The sequence below is a fragment of the Staurois parvus genome, unplaced genomic scaffold, assembly GCF_062004578.1.
Source record: "Staurois parvus isolate SC_StPar_1 unplaced genomic scaffold, SC_StPar_1.0 ptg000897l, whole genome shotgun sequence".
Lineage (NCBI taxonomy): Eukaryota > Metazoa > Chordata > Amphibia > Anura > Ranidae > Staurois > Staurois parvus.
This window is the reverse complement of record NW_028318693.1, coordinates 688,378-706,886: the sequence shown is the minus strand read 5'-3', so window position 1 is coordinate 706,886 and position 18,509 is coordinate 688,378. Positions and strand designations below refer to the sequence as shown.

The 18,509-nt window shown below is 44.2% G+C and overlaps 4 protein-coding genes across 4 annotated transcripts; 3 read left to right on the top strand and 1 right to left on the bottom strand.

Annotated features, from left to right (window-relative positions):
* The first annotated feature begins 8,661 nt into the window (after nucleotides 1-8,661).
* LOC149442258 (histone H4) lies at nucleotides 8,662-8,973 on the top strand. Its single transcript, XM_089656278.1, has one exon. The coding sequence runs from the start codon at nucleotides 8,662-8,664 to the stop codon at nucleotides 8,971-8,973; it is 312 nt and encodes a 103-aa protein (XP_089512404.1).
* A 950-nt stretch (nucleotides 8,974-9,923) lies between these two features.
* On the bottom strand, nucleotides 9,924-10,384 carry LOC149442257 (histone H2A type 2-B). Its single transcript, XM_089656228.1, has one exon. It carries the CDS (start codon nucleotides 10,372-10,374, stop codon nucleotides 9,982-9,984), a length of 393 nt encoding a protein of 130 aa, XP_089512354.1. The 5' UTR covers nucleotides 10,375-10,384; the 3' UTR covers nucleotides 9,924-9,981.
* Nucleotides 10,385-10,662: 278 nt separating this feature from the next.
* On the top strand, nucleotides 10,663-11,128 carry LOC149442256 (histone H2B 1.1). Its single transcript, XM_089656227.1, has one exon. It carries the CDS (start codon nucleotides 10,691-10,693, stop codon nucleotides 11,069-11,071), a length of 381 nt encoding a protein of 126 aa, XP_089512353.1. The 5' UTR covers nucleotides 10,663-10,690; the 3' UTR covers nucleotides 11,072-11,128.
* A 6,763-nt stretch (nucleotides 11,129-17,891) lies between these two features.
* LOC149442255 (histone H3) lies at nucleotides 17,892-18,380 on the top strand. Its single transcript, XM_089656226.1, has one exon. It carries the CDS (start codon nucleotides 17,910-17,912, stop codon nucleotides 18,318-18,320), a length of 411 nt encoding a protein of 136 aa, XP_089512352.1. The 5' UTR covers nucleotides 17,892-17,909; the 3' UTR covers nucleotides 18,321-18,380.
* The last annotated feature ends 129 nt before the right edge of the window (nucleotides 18,381-18,509 follow it).

The window sequence follows — 18,509 nt, the reverse complement described above, 5'->3', positions numbered from 1 at the left end:
CTCCATTGCTCACCAACTCCTGGATCTCCTTCTTACAATCCTCAAAAGGCCTACACCCCAAAGCTCTACGCAATACACCATTATTATCGCTACAACTACTCTCCCTGGACTTAACTCTCCACCACTGGGTTGCTGCAGATATGAAACACATTGGAACCCTCTTCTCAAACCAAGGCCTCTTATCCTTTCAACAGATCTCTGACAAATTCCAATTGAGTAATAAAGACTTCTACATATACTTACGCATACAACACATCCTCTCTAAAGCTCCCATTGCAACGTCTACCATGAGGAGAGATCTCCTAATGTTCTACAACTCCACTAAACCCGCACAGAAAGGAATATCCACAATCTATGGTGCTCTCATAAAACCAGATTCCAATTCTAAAGCTCCAGCTATAGTATATTGGGAAACAACTTTACAAATTGAGGTTCCTACCTCCATGTTCTACCACGCTCTCTGTACACCCTCTTTTTTCTCTAGAAATACCTCCCACTGGGAATCTGTCATGAAAATTTACCACAGATGGTACTTTACACTGAGAAAACGTGCAGTCATCTACCCCAATTCAACCTCGGAATGCTGGAGGAACTGCGGTCTTGAGGGATCTCTCCTACACATGAGGTGGTCATGCCCGCCTGTATGTATCTTCTGGAAAGATGTATCTGAATGTATTCAGGGTTTGACCAAGATCAATACTGACCTTAACCCTGAGCTGGCCCTCTTTAGCCTTCGCCTTCAGAAATGGCCATCAGTAATCCACCCTGTTCTTACACATATTCTCATTGCAGCACATCTCTCTATAGCAGAAATTCGGTAAAGCCTCAAAACCCCCTCACTACATTCAGTTATAACCAACTTGAACAAAAATTGTCTGATGGAATTTCTCTTTGCAAAAGCTCATCAGTCTCTACCGAAATTTTTCCGCCACTGGCAAATTTGGCTTAATGATACTAGATCACACCAATTACAATTAACCCATTCCCCCTCCTTTACGCATTTTTCATCATGCTTGAGGTCTTCTCTTGGTCAAAGCCCAATAGAGAGTCATTATCTGCTACCATTACGGTACAGTATCGCCACTAAGAACATCACTTTGTACACACAGGTATCTACTGTGCCTTTCCCCGCATCTCTCCTTAACACGCAAGTGCCTCATCCTTCGCTTTCTAGCCTAACTTATCTTCCCTTTTCTCTCCCTTATTTCTGCACAGTATGTCTGATAGGACACTGGGATTGGCTTTTCCCCTACACGGGGATGACCCAATCCAATAGTGAATCTACATTGTTCAGGGCAAGAATATTATTAACTATTATATGTGTGCTAATATAGCAAAATATTTGGAACATGTATAGTCTTCCTGTGTATGGTCCATGGAAGGTAGTGGAGGTCATACCCTCTCACCCCCCACTGTCTATGCTCATGTCCAAAACCAATATACTCTGTTTGATGTAATGTTTGTTACCCATGTTAAATTTTCAATAAAATAAAGTTATTAAAAAAAAAAAAGAAAAGAAGTCCAGTATGGGATCGACACCTTACCACATAGCTCCTGGAGCTCTCCTTTGGACTTAACTCCCCCACGTTTGAGGCAATGAGCCACCAGCAGAGATAAGTCTATCTCATGCATTGGAATCACCCCAGTCTCAAACCCAGGGGGGAACTCTACCAGCAATAGGAGTGAGAGGACCCGGAGAACTAGGAAAACCCAAAGTCATGAAATCAATCTAACGCTGTGCCAATTAAGGGGTGTGCTAACAAATGCTTTGTATAAGCAGACTGACAGCAACCATGAAAATATTAAAGGATCTAAAATGTAAGAACTTTCCAGGGAAACCCTTGGCATGACAATTCCAATCTATAATTCTGGTAAAGTGAGTAGCGTAGTTAATACTTTTTAAAGTCTGGTAACCCCATACCTCCAGAACTCTTGGTGCACGTGATGAGTTGAAATCGAATACGTGTTTTTTTATTGGACCACACAAAGGCTCTTTGAGCCTATGGTAGTTTCTTAAAAAAGGTTGATGGAAGCCTAATCAGGAGAGCATTCATGAAATAAAGTATCTGAGGAAGAATATTCATTTTAATTATGTTTTTTTTTTTTTTTAAGGGTTTTTTTTTACTTTTTATTTTTTTTAACTCTTTTAAACTTGTTTTTTTTTAATTTTAACTAGATGATAGGGTCTTTCAAAATGTGATAGCCAGTTTCCTGACTACCTAACATCTTTCGAGACTCTGTGCATTGTGGGAACTCGCTTCTAGTGGTAGAGCTTCTTCAAAGCACACGGCAACTCGCTTCTTTAAGGGCTTTTTTGCCCACTTTTATTAAAAAGAAAAAGTTCCAGAAACACAAATGCTTCCCACGCAGGGGTATCCACCATCAAGCAATACCAACAAAGATTCAGCCTCCTGGCTTGTACACAGTTCATTGTCTGTCTCCTGCAGACTCTTCCCAAATTATGGCCACTAGCACACAGCTAGCCTGGCTTCCACCTGACTCCAAGGCAGAGACCTCCCGTCTGCCGGGGTGGAGCCCTCCTGACTCCTGTCTGCCGGGGGTGGAGCCCAGAATCATGGCCTGGCCTCCACAAAAAGGCCTGCACACACCTGTGCAATCAGTGTGCTGGGGGTTCTCAAAACACGGACCCCGGATTGGAGATTTCATCCCTCCCAGATCTCTTTGAAATCTCCAGGCTCCAGATCCCAAAACAAACTTAATGAATAAATGAGGAAACCAAAAAGCCAGTTTCCTCTGCAATACATAAACTCTCTGGAGCCCCTCAACCTGCCTGGTTGAGAATCCAGGGTTTTCAGCTTTACTTTGACCGTGGCAGGACACCGCACTGCCACAGCATATATGTGCCCTACACTTTGCCATGCTGCACCCTATACTAATAGTACACTAGTGTATGGTAGTGACAGAAGCAGTCCATGAGGCAGAGACCAGGTTGGCCAGGAAAGGAGGGACAAAAAAAGCGGGTGTCACAACTAATTCTACGTCTACTACAGACATGACATCTTTTTTGGGGTGCCTTTTTGGGTTGGGATACCAGCAATGGCATCGAGAAAATGTCTCTCATGCAGCCGGCTCACTGTGTTAGGAGTATGGGCCACAGCACCTTCTGGATACAAAAGGGCCGTGATGATCTCTTCCTGGAATTTTAGGACGGATCAACTTTGACCAGTTGCTTTGTAAAGCACAAAAGCGTTATATAGGGCCAATTGAAATAAATAAACAGTTTCCTGAAAAGCAGACACTAGTACAATAAAGTGACTTAGTACGGCTTTATCATCTGGTCGTTGAAGTCCACTCCTCCCATGTTAAGGTTATAGGGACTGTCGCAAAAACGCGCTTAAGAGATGGATGTGGTTTTGGTTTCAACCTCCATCTTGGCGAAGGGACTAACCTTCCTGAAATATATTTTCCTGCATTCTCCCCACTTTCCTCTCTGTTCAGCCACAGCAACATCTGGTTGTGGGTCACTGGCAGGCTAGAGCAGCAAGGGGCCCAGAGCTACAAAAGTCCCCCAGAGAGACAGAGCCTCTCTGCCCAAGAACCTGTGTAATCTCTCACCTCGTAACAGAGATAAGGCAGCTTTCCCAGGAATAGAAAGAATTGTAACCTCATAAAACCTAGCTCAGCGTAGGTGGCAGGATCAGATAACTTCTGGTAAAATCAGTTTTTCCCCTATATTTCATATCTTGAAATCTGGAAGACTTACATAAAAACCGGGTACCTCGTCAGATGGCCAATGTGTCGACGAACATTTTGATGGGTCACTTGTCCACCTCAGATCATCAGGGGAGCCAAAACATAGAACTCGTACACCGTGTAACGTACAATTTCATAATTCATATCTACATGATCCTTAGACTTATCTGCATAATAAAATACTCCCGGAGAGATTGTCGCTTGTGCAGCTGGGAAGTTATAGGCCAGAATATGAATTATGAAAGATGCTGGTTCTAATTTTAGGTTCCGCCTGCCAATCCCTCCCTAAACAGAGTATTGGTCATTTACTCAGAGCCACCCCCCTGCTGGGGGACTTGAAAAAACAGGCTAGCAGGCCTCAGTGTGTTAAGTTGAAGACTTCTCCTATTTTTCCATCGTAACAGCGGGAGATCAAAGCAACATTCTGTTCTTCTTACATCAAAGGCTTAAATGGCAAGTAACTTAACCCTTTAACTTCTCCCTGTTATCTCTTTGCTGTGCTGCACTGTTTTCTATGTATATATATATATATATCTTAGTTACATCTTCTTTGAAAATATTTTTATTGCACCTGTTTGACCCTTTTAGTAATAAATCTTTCTTCTGAAAGTGTTGACCTGTTCTTATAGCTCTTAATCGCAATTCACGAATCCCTGCCTTTGAAGAGACGCTACTGTTTGTTTTAACCTCTGTATAACCGGCCTGCAGACCGTTTTATACAGACAATTATTTCAATCATTATAGTGTTATAGCTGAACCCCGAGTTTCCTCTTTCTCTGATAAAAAAGGAGGTGGTGGCAGTGTGAAGAAGGGTTAGTTGCGTAATTAACCTGACCCAGTAACAAGCGCATTCAGGCTGCCGGTACATAGATTGTTGTCCATTAGCTGGAAAATAGTTGTGCAGGGTACAGCTGAGTGTGGCATTGTTACGCACGTCACATCACGGTTTTAGATTGGCCAGTCCTTCGGTCACAAGTTTGGTGAGAAGGTCTGGGGTCTGACGCTGCGATCGTGACGTATTGGTGGTCATGGTCGTGGGATTGTCGCATGTTGAGGGTGGCGATCGTTCGATCCGTGACAGGGACTTCTCAACAACACTAGCTGTTATGGAAATTTGGATGGTCCTGTCTGCGTGAATGGAAGACAGGATGAAAATATCCCGTTTGTCCTTCCACTTTACTGCAAGTAATTCATCATTTCTCAAGCAGGCTTTTTCCCCTTTCTAAGAAGGGTATCTACAAGCTGTTGGGGGAAGCCCTGGCAATTAGATTGCACGGTGCCACAGGTGCCAATTTCAAGATTGTATAAATGGCTAAATAGTGGCAAGCTTGCATAAAATTTGTCCTCATATAAGTGGTACCCCATATGGAGAAAGGGTGACACCGTGTCCCCAAGTATCTTATCTTACCACTGCTCCCCATGTGACTATCTTTTCCCTCATAAATCCAAAAATTACATGTATAGCCTGTATATATTTTATATTTATTTATATATTTTTACCCTATATCTGGCACGCTTGCTGGGGAGAAATTGTTTGAATGGAAGGCGGACACAAGAATTAACAAGGAAGTCATCAACGCATATATTTTGCTGGAGAGTATAGTCATCTGCAAATGTGTGGTTAAAATGATTATGAGGGGCCAAATTTTGTAGAGCTGGTCAAATTCAGGGTCACCCCAAGGACAACAGAGTGAATTATCGTTGAAATGCATAAATTGCATTATATTCTCATATCTATGACTGGCCAAAAGAGAACCCGGGCAGATGATGAATCGGGTCTGTCGACCAATACAGCCGCAATTCATTGTTTTTAGTAATGTCCATGATGAGGGTTAAGCCCCCCCCCCCCCGAAAAAAAAAAAATTGGAATCCGTAATGGGTTTCCATGCAAATGGCCTGGCAAGGTTTGATTATGGGTTGGCGGCGATAAATTATTGTTCATATAAATTACTTTAATCCACAATCAATGCGCACAGATCTTCCATGAAAAAAAAGCAAGGGGATTAGTTAAATTTACTGTTTCCACCTGAATTCCAGGTTGGGAAATGAATGGGGAAAGTATGGGTGTCGCAGAATTTGTGGGCTGCCAATCAGGATCTGGAAGGACACAAGCGGCTCTAAGGGTCTGTGTGCAAATTCTTGGTGGATGCAGGACATTACTTGTGCTCGCCACTGCACTTATGGGACTCGCCACTTCACCAAGTGATACTGCAGACTGGTATGTGAAAGACCAGGATGTACTAGGCCGCTAGTGTTTGCCAGTTCACCAAATGCTAGAGGGGCACTAGTACTGGCAGTCTGCTGCATATGAGAGTCATCATGCGATTGTACCACCTCAGCAACCTGGGAATGGGGTCAGGTACGCCTGACCTTAAAAGGGACCTCTACTCCATCGCCTGAGCTATCTGTCAGGGTGCCGCTTCTGTCTACAGATTTGTATTCTAAGGCAGAATCTGTCAGTGAGGCTTCCCCTTTGCTCTCATCTGACATGCTCAGAATTCTCTAGGCCTTTTCAGTAGAGTACCATTCGTTGGACATGTTGGCCACTAAATTTATGGGTACCAAGTGTGACTCATGGGAAAAAGAGCATCTGGCTGTCAGGAACTGCTTGAACCGCTACAAAAAAATACCTGCATGTGGTAACAGAGATCAGGCCTGATTCTGCTAACACTGCAGTTTTCTGTGCAATGCATAAGTGACAGTGATCTACTTACACTGCACTTGCTGGGGGAGAAGTGGGGTAGGAGTAGGGGCTAAACACAGGTGCTGGAAGGTGGTGGGGCTGATCCTGCTAACGCTGTATTTTTGGGGACACTATACTATTGTGAACACAGGTATAGTTCTAATGTGATCAAATATATTTATCCATTCAGACACTATACTAGGAATTGGTATTTATTGGGTATATGAGCTTGTCCCTGGTAATCAAAGGGTTAAATGTGATGACTGATGTAGTGGTGGGCAATCTGACGCTATCTGGGAGGGACACTAATGCTAGCTGAAGATGTCAGAGACATTAATACAGCGATCAGTAAAAAAATCTGTACACTGTACTAAAGTCACTGGTGACAGAGGTGTGAAGGGGTTAACAGGGGGGAGATCGGGGGGATAAATGTGACCTAGCTTTGCTTTTACTGTAAAAGTGTAATGCTTTTGACCCCCGTGGATCTGCTTTCTTCTCTCTCTGGAACAGAATGCGACCAGGGAGAGTAGATTGCATCATTCCCTGTACCTGTGTAAGTGTAATCACAAGTACAGGACGATCACTGATAGGGCAGGGAGCAATCAGCAAATCCAGGCCAAATATCACTGGTCTGAATCTGCTGAGTGATTGGTGGGGCACGGAACCATGACACCCCTGGATCGGCAGGTGCGCGCCCATGGCCTGCGATCAAAGCAGGAGCACAAGTCATGTATATATGCATGTGATTTTGTGCAGGGAGCCCTCAGGGAGTAATTCTGCTATAGGATGGAGCTATGTGTCTTCCCCCATGTCATTTATCCTCAAGTTATGTTGTTGCAAAATCTAAAATAAATGACTTTTTTAAAAATGTGTTATTATAATTTAAATGTTAAAATGTTATAATTATTTTATGATAATATATTATACACTTTAATTATGATGACAATTATACATTAATAATAGAAAATGCTTTCAGTGTGAGACTCTGGGGAAATGACATCTTATTCCAGGGACTGATCTTATCCGCCTTCCTTTAGTTGTGATGAGTTTCTCCTGAAGATCAGAGATCGTTCAATATATACCGAACAACGATCCTCCCGACTGAGGGAACAGATCTCATCGCCTCCTTCACACTCCACGTAGAAAAAAAGATGGTTTACTATCTGAAGGAAACGTCTATAACTTTCATTGGCTCAACTTTCTAATTGCTTCATTCAAATCACCCGCCGGAATTCTATGTGACGTCACAGACAATCTGCCCTCTTACCGCCAATTCCGATTCGAAGAACCGACCGCATCCATTTACCGTTTTATCTGGGAAGATCGATCAACCCTTCCATTCATTCCAGGCTCTGCGATCAGCCAAAAATCATTATAGGAGCATTACGAATATTGATATATAAAATGTTTTATTTTCCCTCCAATCCCTCAGAATACAAAACCCGACAAGATCTAGTTATTAGTTTGTTGATTTAGTTGTAGAGAAGAGATCAATGAAAAGTCTAGTATTGTAGATTCCATGATCACATCTGTATACGATCATGTCACTGACCGATATTTGTGTGTCCCTCCTTCACACATGTAGCAGTTACAGACCCCCCCCCCCCCCCATATCACATCCAGAATATTCATAAAAACAAATGTGAAATGACTGGTAGAAATAAGGAGACTGCCAGAGAAATACGGACAATGTATCCAGAGAGAACATATGACATGTCTGAGGAACCAAATCGGATTCCTCCTCCAAATCAGTCACTAAAAATCATCCAAATGTTTACAAGGGTCTAAATCAATGAAATTCTCTGCAGAGGAATGAATGGCTGTGACCCCGCCCCTTTCCATCAGTCTCCCTTCAGGTCCGCTCTGAATTACAAAGAGAAACGTGGGGCATCGGTATAAATGTTTGTGTTGTTTATTTCCAAGTCATATTTATCAATATTAAATTGCTGTTAACAATAGTAACTGGTGATGATGGTTTGTGTTCTGAAATGTGAAAGATGAATGTTTCTGTGTAATCTCCGAGGAAGAAATAGAAAACCATTGAGAAGAATGAAGAGATTTGTCTCCTGGAGATGGATTTATATATTTGAAAACCGCAGAATGTGTATAATGGTTACAAATGAATCCAATTGTATTGTGTGTAAAGAATGGGTGTGACTCCGCCTCTTCCCAGGAAGGTTCCCATCAGGTCCGCTCAGGCTGTATAAAAGGAAGGCGGGCCCAGCCCAGAGCTCAGTCGGTGTTTGCAGCAGAGAAGAGTCGTCATGTCTGGTCGCGGTAAAGGAGGGAAGGGTCTGGGGAAAGGCGGCGCCAAGCGCCACAGGAAGGTGCTCCGGGACAACATCCAGGGCATCACCAAACCCGCCATCCGACGTTTGGCCCGCAGAGGGGGAGTCAAGCGCATCTCCGGCCTCATCTATGAGGAGACCCGCGGAGTGCTGAAAGTCTTCCTGGAGAATGTCATCCGCGATGCCGTCACCTACACCGAGCACGCCAAGAGGAAGACCGTCACCGCCATGGATGTCGTCTATGCTCTCAAACGGCAGGGACGCACCCTCTACGGATTCGGAGGATAAATCCTCATAACCGCTCCCCCCCCCATCGTCAAAGGCCCTTCTCAGGGCCGCCCACCTTCTCATACAAAGGGCTATCGATAGAAATCTCGAGATAATCAATCTGCTCCTTCTGGGGGGGGAATGGTGGAAGCCGCTATCCGCATATTTAGAAACGTGTAAACTTTTTGCTGATTTCTAACTACAAAGAGGAAACGGATTTGATTCTTCAGACATGTCATTTCCTCTATCGATTCATTGTACATGTGTATCTGGGAGGGTCCGGATTACTTTTTTCTACCGGTCATTTCACATCAATCTGGATTTCATAGTTAAGTCTCTAAAAATGTAAATAGAAATATTCTACATGATTCACTATACATTACTGACTAATCGATGAATCTGCTTTGGAAGTATTGGTGTTTGGTTCTCCCGAGTCGGAGGTATTATAGGGCTGGATGTAGAGGAGACTTACTGTCCGGACGGCGGGAAGGATTTCCACCTTTTCGAATTGTCATTACAAACACGTGACAGCTTCCATCCCAGAACGTCCTTTACTAATCCGAGATCTACAGAGCAGGACGGAGGGAAGAAGTCGCCGACTTTCCTCCTCCACCATATCACAATTTAAGGAAGGCGGATAAATTAAGTCCCTGGAATAAGATGTCATTTCCCAGAGTCTCACACTGAAAGCATTTTCTATTACTCTTTATAACTCTCCCCTCCCTCCTAGATTGTAAACTCCAAAGAGCAGGGCCCTCAATCCCCTCATGTTTTGCATTGTATTGTCCCCCTTTGTAATCGGCGCTTTATAAATACTGTAATAAAATCAGTTACTTTACATCTTGTGACAATGTAAGCAAATGATCTCCGACTTCTCCTCTCCGAGACTCCATCCCATAGAAGCGGGAGATAGAGAGGAGTGTGGGATTGGTGTCCATAGAAGCCGTATGTCCGCCCTTTGTATGGAGATGTGGGGGGCTCTGAGAAGAGCCGTTGTGTTGGCGGATAGAAGGGAATCCTGTGGGGGGATTACTTGCTCTTGGCGGCCTTGTGGCTCTCGGTCTTCTTGGGCAGCAGCACGGCCTGGATGTTGGGCAGGACTCCTCCCTGGGCGATGGTGACGCCGCCCAGCAGCTTGTTGAGCTCCTCGTCGTTGCGGACAGCCAGCTGGAGGTGTCGGGGGATGATGCGGGTCTTCTTGTTGTCTCGGGCGGCGTTGCCGGCCAGCTCCAGGATCTCAGCCGTCAGATACTCCAGGACGGCGGCCAGATAGACGGGAGCTCCGGCCCCGACCCGCTCGGCATAGTTGCCCTTCCGGAGCAGACGGTGAACACGACCGACGGGGAACTGCAGACCAGCCCGGGACGATCGGGTCTTGGCCTTAGCCCGAGCCTTGCCTCCTTGTTTGCCGCGACCAGACATGATTGGATGACCGACGAATCACACACAGATAGGCCCCAGCAGCCGCTTCCTCTCCTTTATACACTCCATGTTCTGACGTCACACGATGTGATTGGTTGCTTTTCAATACAGCCAATAGCATTCAGACTTGTTTCTATACCAATCTGTAACTAAGAAAAGAAAGTGTGACGTCACTCTCCATCACCTGACCGAGTCCTCCAATAGAAGAGTTAGGTGGGATGAGACTCATTTGCATAGGCCGCCTATAAAAGCAGCACATGAGGGCGGCTCCAGCACACTTTCCCCGCAGCCAGCCAAGCAGTGGTGAACCCTGATCATGCCTGAACCAGCCAAGTCTGCGCCGGCGCCCAAGAAGGGCTCCAAGAAAGCCGTGACTAAGACCCAGAAGAAGGACGGCAAGAAGCGGAGGAAGACTAGGAAGGAGAGTTATGCCATCTACGTGTACAAGGTGCTCAAGCAGGTCCACCCCGACACCGGCATCTCGTCCAAGGCCATGAGCATCATGAACTCCTTCGTCAATGACATCTTCGAGCGCATCGCCGGCGAAGCTTCCCGCCTGGCTCATTACAACAAGCGCTCCACCATCACCTCCCGGGAGATCCAGACCGCCGTCCGCCTCCTCCTGCCCGGAGAGCTGGCCAAGCACGCCGTCTCCGAGGGCACCAAGGCCGTCACCAAGTACACCAGCGCCAAGTAATCCCCCGGGGCCCCATCATCCCAACAAGGACACAAAGGCTCTTCTAAGAGCCGCCCACCATTCCAATCACTGAGCTGTCATCACATTGTATTGCCGCTAGAGGTCCCCCACACGTCACACTTACACTGGACATTCGTTCTAGAGACGGACTAACCTGCACATTGGGGGGATGGGAGGATTGGCTGCAATGCTCAACACTCCCATTAGGTGTCACTATATTACACACATAGACGGGAAGGATTTTCTTGTTTCTCTTTTCTCCTCTTCTTGATACATTGTTACACGTAGTAGAGGCGAATGTTTAACTTTTTTCACTGACTGATATATGTGCGGCTGTAACATGGCATCATAGGAAATTATACAGAAATCATGGAGACATTGCTCCATATATTACTAGGAATAGATTTACTGATTTCATATAGTACGAGATGTGGGAAGCATTACATTGCAACGGTTTGATTAAACTGGAAAGTTATGTTTTAAAAATGAAGATTTAAAATAAATGAAGATTTAAATAGTACAAACACCTAGGGAAGAATTGATGATTTTCTGATAATGTGGTTATTATGGGGGGAATATAATGATTACACATCCCATAAACATTACATTTCACCTTTTTTTAGATACAAATATGGGTACAATTATTTTTATATCTGGTATTATGGGGGGATATCATGGTAATTCTTAACCTATTGTGGATAAGCAAATGCATACAATTATTTTTCTGCATGAGGATCATGGGTGCATTTTTGTGGATACACATGTGAAGGATCATATTCCATCTGTTTATGAATATATTATGGGTATAGTTATTTTTCTACATGTGGATTATGGGTGGATGATTGAAGATACACATGCCAAAGGCAAAGCTATACCCATATTCTTAGGATAAAAAGGTCAAATATTTCCTCTACATTGGGGATTATGGGTGGTATATCATGGATAAACATGCCTAGAAACACATTTGACCTCATTCTGATATGAGAATAGCTATTTTCAACATGGAAATTAGTGGTGTATTATTGGCGTCCCATCTCTCTCCTGAACGTGGACTACAAGATCCTCGCCAAAGTCATGGCGAACAGGCTGAAGGCTGTCATCGGACAGATCATCCACCCGGATCAGACTTGCGGCATTCCTGGCCGCAGGATTGCGGACAGCCTAGCGCTTGTCCGGGACACGGTCCAATACATCAAGGACCGCCGTGTGCACGCGGCCCTGGTCAGTCTTGATCAGGAAAAGGCCTTTGACCATGTCTCCCATGGGTTTATGTGCAGAGCCCTGCGCAGGTTTGGTCTCGGGGAAATGTTTTGTTTGTACGTTGACATTATGTATAATGAGATTTGCAGTTCCGTGCAGGTGAACGGCTGGAAAACTGACCCCTTCCCGGTCCTCTCCGGGGTCAGACAAGGCTGTTCTCTCTCACCTCTGCTTTTTGTTTGCTGTATAGAGCTCTTCGCCGAGTGCATCAGACGGAATCCAGAGATCGGGGGAATCACCGCACCGGGACAAGACAGACGGGAAGTGAAGTGCTCGCTCTACATGGACAACGTGACGGTGTTCTGTGCCAACCAGCGCTCCATGGACCTGCTCGTCCAGACCTGCGAGGACTTCGGCCAAGCTTCGGGGGCAAAGGTCAACTGCGGGAAGTCGGAAGTCATGCTCTTCGGAAAGTGGTTCCTGCCTTCTTCTGCATCCATGCCCTTTGGCATCAAGACAGACTTCATGAAAATTCTGGGAGTTTGGTGCCGAGGGCGCAGCCCTGAAGTCTTGGGAGGAGAGACTGGCTAAAATGCGTCAAAAATTTGGACTCTGGAGCCTCAGAGACCTCACCATCGAAGGGAAGACACTGGTACTCCGCAGCGAGATTCTCCCTGTGTTGCAGTACCTCGCCCAGGCCTGGCCCCCACGGGTCAACACCTGTAAGGCCATCACCAGGGCGGTGTTTCACTTCATCTGGGGCTCCAAGATGGACAGAGTGAAGCGGTCAGTCATGTTCAAGGAACCCCTCAAGGGCGGTAAGGGCGTGCCCGACATCGCCACCCAACTGAGGGTGTTCTTTTCTTGCAACTGCATCCGCAGAACTTTGCCCAAACGGATTATGGTCTCTGGCGGGAACGCAATGTCTCACTTCTTCCTGTTGCCTCTCTGGAGGTCCCTCGGATGGGACAATTGGGACAGTTCCATCCCCTACAACTGGGACACCCCTTGGTACTACTTGGATACCTTCAAGTTCATCAAGGAGCAGGGGCTGCAGGGAGTCAAGCCTGACTTGTGGAAACCAAAGACCATTTACAAGCTCATCAGAGCAAGCAACATTTTGGAGTCGGTTCCAGGCCTGCCTTCAGACACCTGCAAGGTGGTCTGGAGGAATGTTTCTTCCAACATTCTCACCAACAGGCACAAAGACCTGGCATGGATGGCAATCCAAGGGGGATTGCCTCTCAGGACATTTATGCATGCCAGGAACCTGAGCAGATACAGACACTGCCCCTTCTGCATCATCCATGAGGAAACGTCTCACCACGTTTTCTGGGAGTGCTCATTTGCTCAGGCCCTGTTGGGGGCCCTGGAACCTGAACTCAAAGACTTTGTACCACAGACAGCCATCACTCACTTTGGGGTGTTGAATGGACTGTTCTGTGGAACTTTTTCTCTGGAGGACATTGACGGCGCCTGGCGGGTGCTGTGTTGCTTTATGGTGCGCCAGGAATCGCCTCATCCACCAGCGGGAGAGGATGTCCATTGAGGACTGTCGGAGACTGATCCTCAGTCTGCTCAGAGACTATTCCTTGATGGACTTTAAGGAGGAAGAGGACGTCTGAAGATTTCCCCTTCCCCCTACTCCCCCTTGCTTGTCTTTGTCTCTTCAATAAAGCTTCGGGCCTGTGTCCCCCCCTTTCTTTTCCCCTCCCCCCCCCCACACACCCGATGCTTGTTGTATAGCGTAACAGTCGGCTTTCGTTTTTGCATGATTTTGTGACATTAGGAAAACGTATTGTGTATTAGGATGCTATGGTTTTTGGGGTAAGCGGCGTTATGCATGACGTGTTGGTCCGGGGGATTCATCCTCCAAGCACATCACGTCAGGCATCATACCGCTGAGCGAATGTATTTATTTCTGAATGTATTTATTGTATGCTTGGAACTGTATTGCAATGTGGTGCGCTGTGTCTCAGTACAGGGTGAGATGTACCCCGATTACAAGTAACATGTTGTTTTTTATACTTCTGTGATAAAAGTATCTTTTCAATCAAAAAAATTAGTGGTGTATTATTGTGGAAACACATGGCAAGAACTGTATTGAACCTATTTCTGAAAAGATTATGGGCATAATTATTTTTCTACATGTTGATTGTGGGTGGAATATCATGGTTAAACATGCCTAGGAACACATTTGACTCCTTTCTGATAAGATAGTTATTTTTCTACATATGGATTATTGTGAATACACATGCCAAGGACCATATTTGACCTATTTCTGAAATAATTATAGGTATAGTTATTTTCTACATAGGTAATATGGGTGTGATTTCATGGTGAATTTGCCAAGGAACACATTTGACTTGTTTGTCATAAGAATATTGGAATAGTTCTTTTTCAACATGGGGATTATGAGTAAAATATTGGAAATACACATGGCAAGAACCATATGTAACCTATTTCTGAAAAGATTCTGGGCATAATTATTTTTCTACATGGGGATTATGGGTGGAATATCATTGTTAAACATTCCTAGGGACACATTTTATCTGTTTCTGATAGTAATATGAGAAGAGTAATTTTTTTAGGTGGATGATTTTGCACATACACATTTGAAGGACTATATGTTACCGTTTTCTCCCAATAATATGGGTAAAGCCATTTTTCTAAATGGGGTTTATGGGTGGAATCTCATGGTTAAAAATGTCCAGTAATACATTTGACCTTTTTCTGATAACATGATAATAGTTATTTTTCTAATTGGGGGTTATGGATGGATCATTGCAGATGCACATTTCAAGGACCATATTTGACATGATTTTCTTAAGAATATGGGTATAGGTATTCTTCTATATGGGGATTATGGGTGGAATATCAAGGTTAGACATGCCTTGGAACACATTTGATTTGTTTCTGACAATAATATGAGACTGGCTATTTTTCTACATGGGGATTATGGGTGGAATATTGTATTTTTTTAACATGCCTAGGAACACATTTGACCTATTTCTGAAATGATTAGGGGTTTAGTTGTATTTATACATGTAGATTGTTGGTGGAATATCATGAGTAAACATGCCTAGGAACATATTTTATTAACTTTTCTGATAGGAATATGAGAAAAGCTATTTTTCTACTTCGTAATAATGGGTGGATGATTGTACGTGCTGAGGAATATATTTGATAGTTTTCTAATAAGAATATAAGTACAGTTATTTCTATACATGGGGATTATGGGGGGGATATGATGGTTAAACATGCTTAGGAACTCATTTGACTTTTTTTTCTGATAGGAATATGAGAATAGCTATTTTTCTACATGGGGATTATGGGTGGATTATCGTGGATACACATGCCAAGGACCAGATTTGACCCGTTTCTGATAATATGTATATAGTTATTTTTTTTGCACAGGGATTATGGTAGAATATAGTGGTTAAACATGCCTAGGAGCACATTTGACCCCTTTCTGATAAGAATATGTGTATAGGTATTTTTCTGCATGGGGTTTTTGGGTGGAATATCAAGTTATACATGCCTAGGAACACATTTGACTTTTTTCTGATAAGAATTTGAGAATAGTTATTTTTCTACATGGGAATTATAGATGGATTATTGTGAATACACATGCCAAGGACCATATTTGACCAGTTTCCTATAACAATATTGTTATATTTATTTTTCTACATGGGGAACATGGGTGGAATATCATGATTAAACAATGCCTAACAATACATTTGACTTGTTTCTGATAAGAATAGTAATTTTTCTACATAGGCATTATGGGGGGATTATTTGTTGCAATTACAATGTAGAGCTTAGTGTCAGAAATTTGGGTCTCCGTCAGAGGTCATGGGTCTTTCTGCAGGACAATGTCCCAAAGCACATGTCAAAAAGCACCCAGAAATTATTTCAAACAAAGCGCTGGAGAATAATGAAGTGGCCAGCAATGAGTACAGATCTCAATCCCGTAGAGCACCTGTGGAGAGTTCTCAAAACTGCATTTGGGAAAAGGAACCCTTCCAATCTGACAGACCTGGAGCAGTTAGTGAAAGTAGAGGGGTCCAAAATTCCAGTAGATAGGTGGAAAAAAACTCACTGATGGTTACAGGAAACAATTGAGTTCAGTTATTTTTTCCAAGGGGTGTGTGAATATTAAATTGAGGATGCCAATCATTTTTTAGAGTCCATTTATGGAGTTGTGCGTGGAATGTGTAAGATTTGGCTTTTTGTTTGTCCAATTTTTTGTGTCATACCAATACAAACAAAAGAAATAAACATGAGAATGCCAAAACATTTGTCAATTTTCTGGGAGAAGTGGTCCATTATCTCACAGAAATGCAGGGGTGCCAATGTTTTGTTCATGACTGTATATTTAGTGGAATGTTTAACCATGATACTCTACCTATAATCCCCACATTATAAAAAAAAAAATATATATATATATATATATATATTTATATATTCAATTTTTAGGCAATCTCTGATAAAAACTTTTTTTCAGAGAAGCCTATTCTTCCTCCACCTAACAATTTTACATTTATTTTAAACATTAGCTCATCTCCCCCCAATTATTACCTTTTGTATCACCTGTCTGTCCCTTTTAGATTGCAGGATCTAATGAGCAGGGCCCCCTGATTCCTCATGTATTGAATTGTATTTCTAACTGTACTGCCTGCCCTCATGTTGTAAAATATTGTGCAAACTGTTGGCTCAATATAAAACCTGTATAATAATAATTCCAATATTCCTATAAGAAACAGCTTACATATTTTATGCTGGATGTGTACCCATGATATTGCCCCCATAAACACCACAAACAAAAGTAATTTTACCCATACTCTTATCTAAAAAGGTAAAATGTATTATGTGGGATGTGTAAACATGACATTCCACCTATTTTCCCCATGTGGAAAATGATTATATGCATGTTCTTATCAAAAATAGGTCAAATATAGTCCTTGGCATATGTATCCACAATAATGCACCCATAATCTTCATGTAGAAAAATAACTATACCAATAATCCTTTCAGAAATAGGTCAAATATGGTCCCTGGCATTTGTATTCACAAAAATACACCCATAATCCCCAGTTAGAAAAATAACTATTCTCATATTATTATCAGAATCAAGTCAAATGTCTTCCTAGGAATGTTTAACCATAATAATCCACCCATAACCCCCATGTAAAAAAATAAATACACTATACAAGGGGTCACAATCTTTACCAAGTAATTATAGAACTGTTATTTTAACTTCTATAGTTGGGAAGATACTGGAGAGCAGAGGCGTCCTTAGGGTTGGTGACACCCCCTTCGACGATCCTCGCAGAATGGATCTGATTATTAGCAGATCTCTGATTAATCTTCTCTTCTTTGGTAGTAAGGAGAGCTCCGAGCATTGTATGATGTGGAGGAACTCCCCTCCCCCACCCCTGACACAGCGGGCTTCTCTACCTACAGAGATAACGTGCAGATCCTGGCGGGCATTTTGAAAATCCCGCTCTTTTTAAGTAACCCAATCATTAGAAGGGGCGTGGCGTAGTTCTCCAATCAGAGGGCAGGGATGTGTATAAAAAGCTCTGCAGAGCGGAGGCGCATTACATTCGCAGTTCCCGGCAAGAGAGGAGTAGAGATGGCTCGTACCAAGCAGACCGCCCGTAAGTCCACCGGAGGGAAAGCTCCCCGCAAGCAGCTGGCCACCAAAGCCGCCCGCAAGAGCGCCCCGGCCACCGGCGGAGTGAAGAAGCCTCACCGCTACAGGCCCGGCACCGTGGCTCTCCGAGAGATCCGCCGCTACCAGAAATCCACCGAGCTGCTCATCCGCAAGCTGCCCTTCCAGCGCCTCGTCCGAGAGATCGCCCAGGACTTCAAGACCGACCTGCGCTTCCAGAGCTCCGCCGTCATGGCTCTGCAGGAGGCCGCAGAGGCTTATCTCGTCGGACTCTTCGAGGACACCAACCTCTGCGCCATCCACGCCAAGAGGGTCACCATCATGCCCAAAGACATCCAGCTGGCACGCCGCATCCGCGGAGAGAGGGCCTAGACCCCCCGCAACAGACATTCCACACAACCCGCCAACCAACGGCTCTTCTCAGAGCCACAACCTCCCCCCACACAGAGCTCTACACTACCGAACTACAATCACTACAACACCCGGGAACAGGCTTCTGTTGTCAGGGAAATCTCGGTACTTCCTCCTCTCAGCCCCCCCCCCCGGGACCGGCATTCCTTT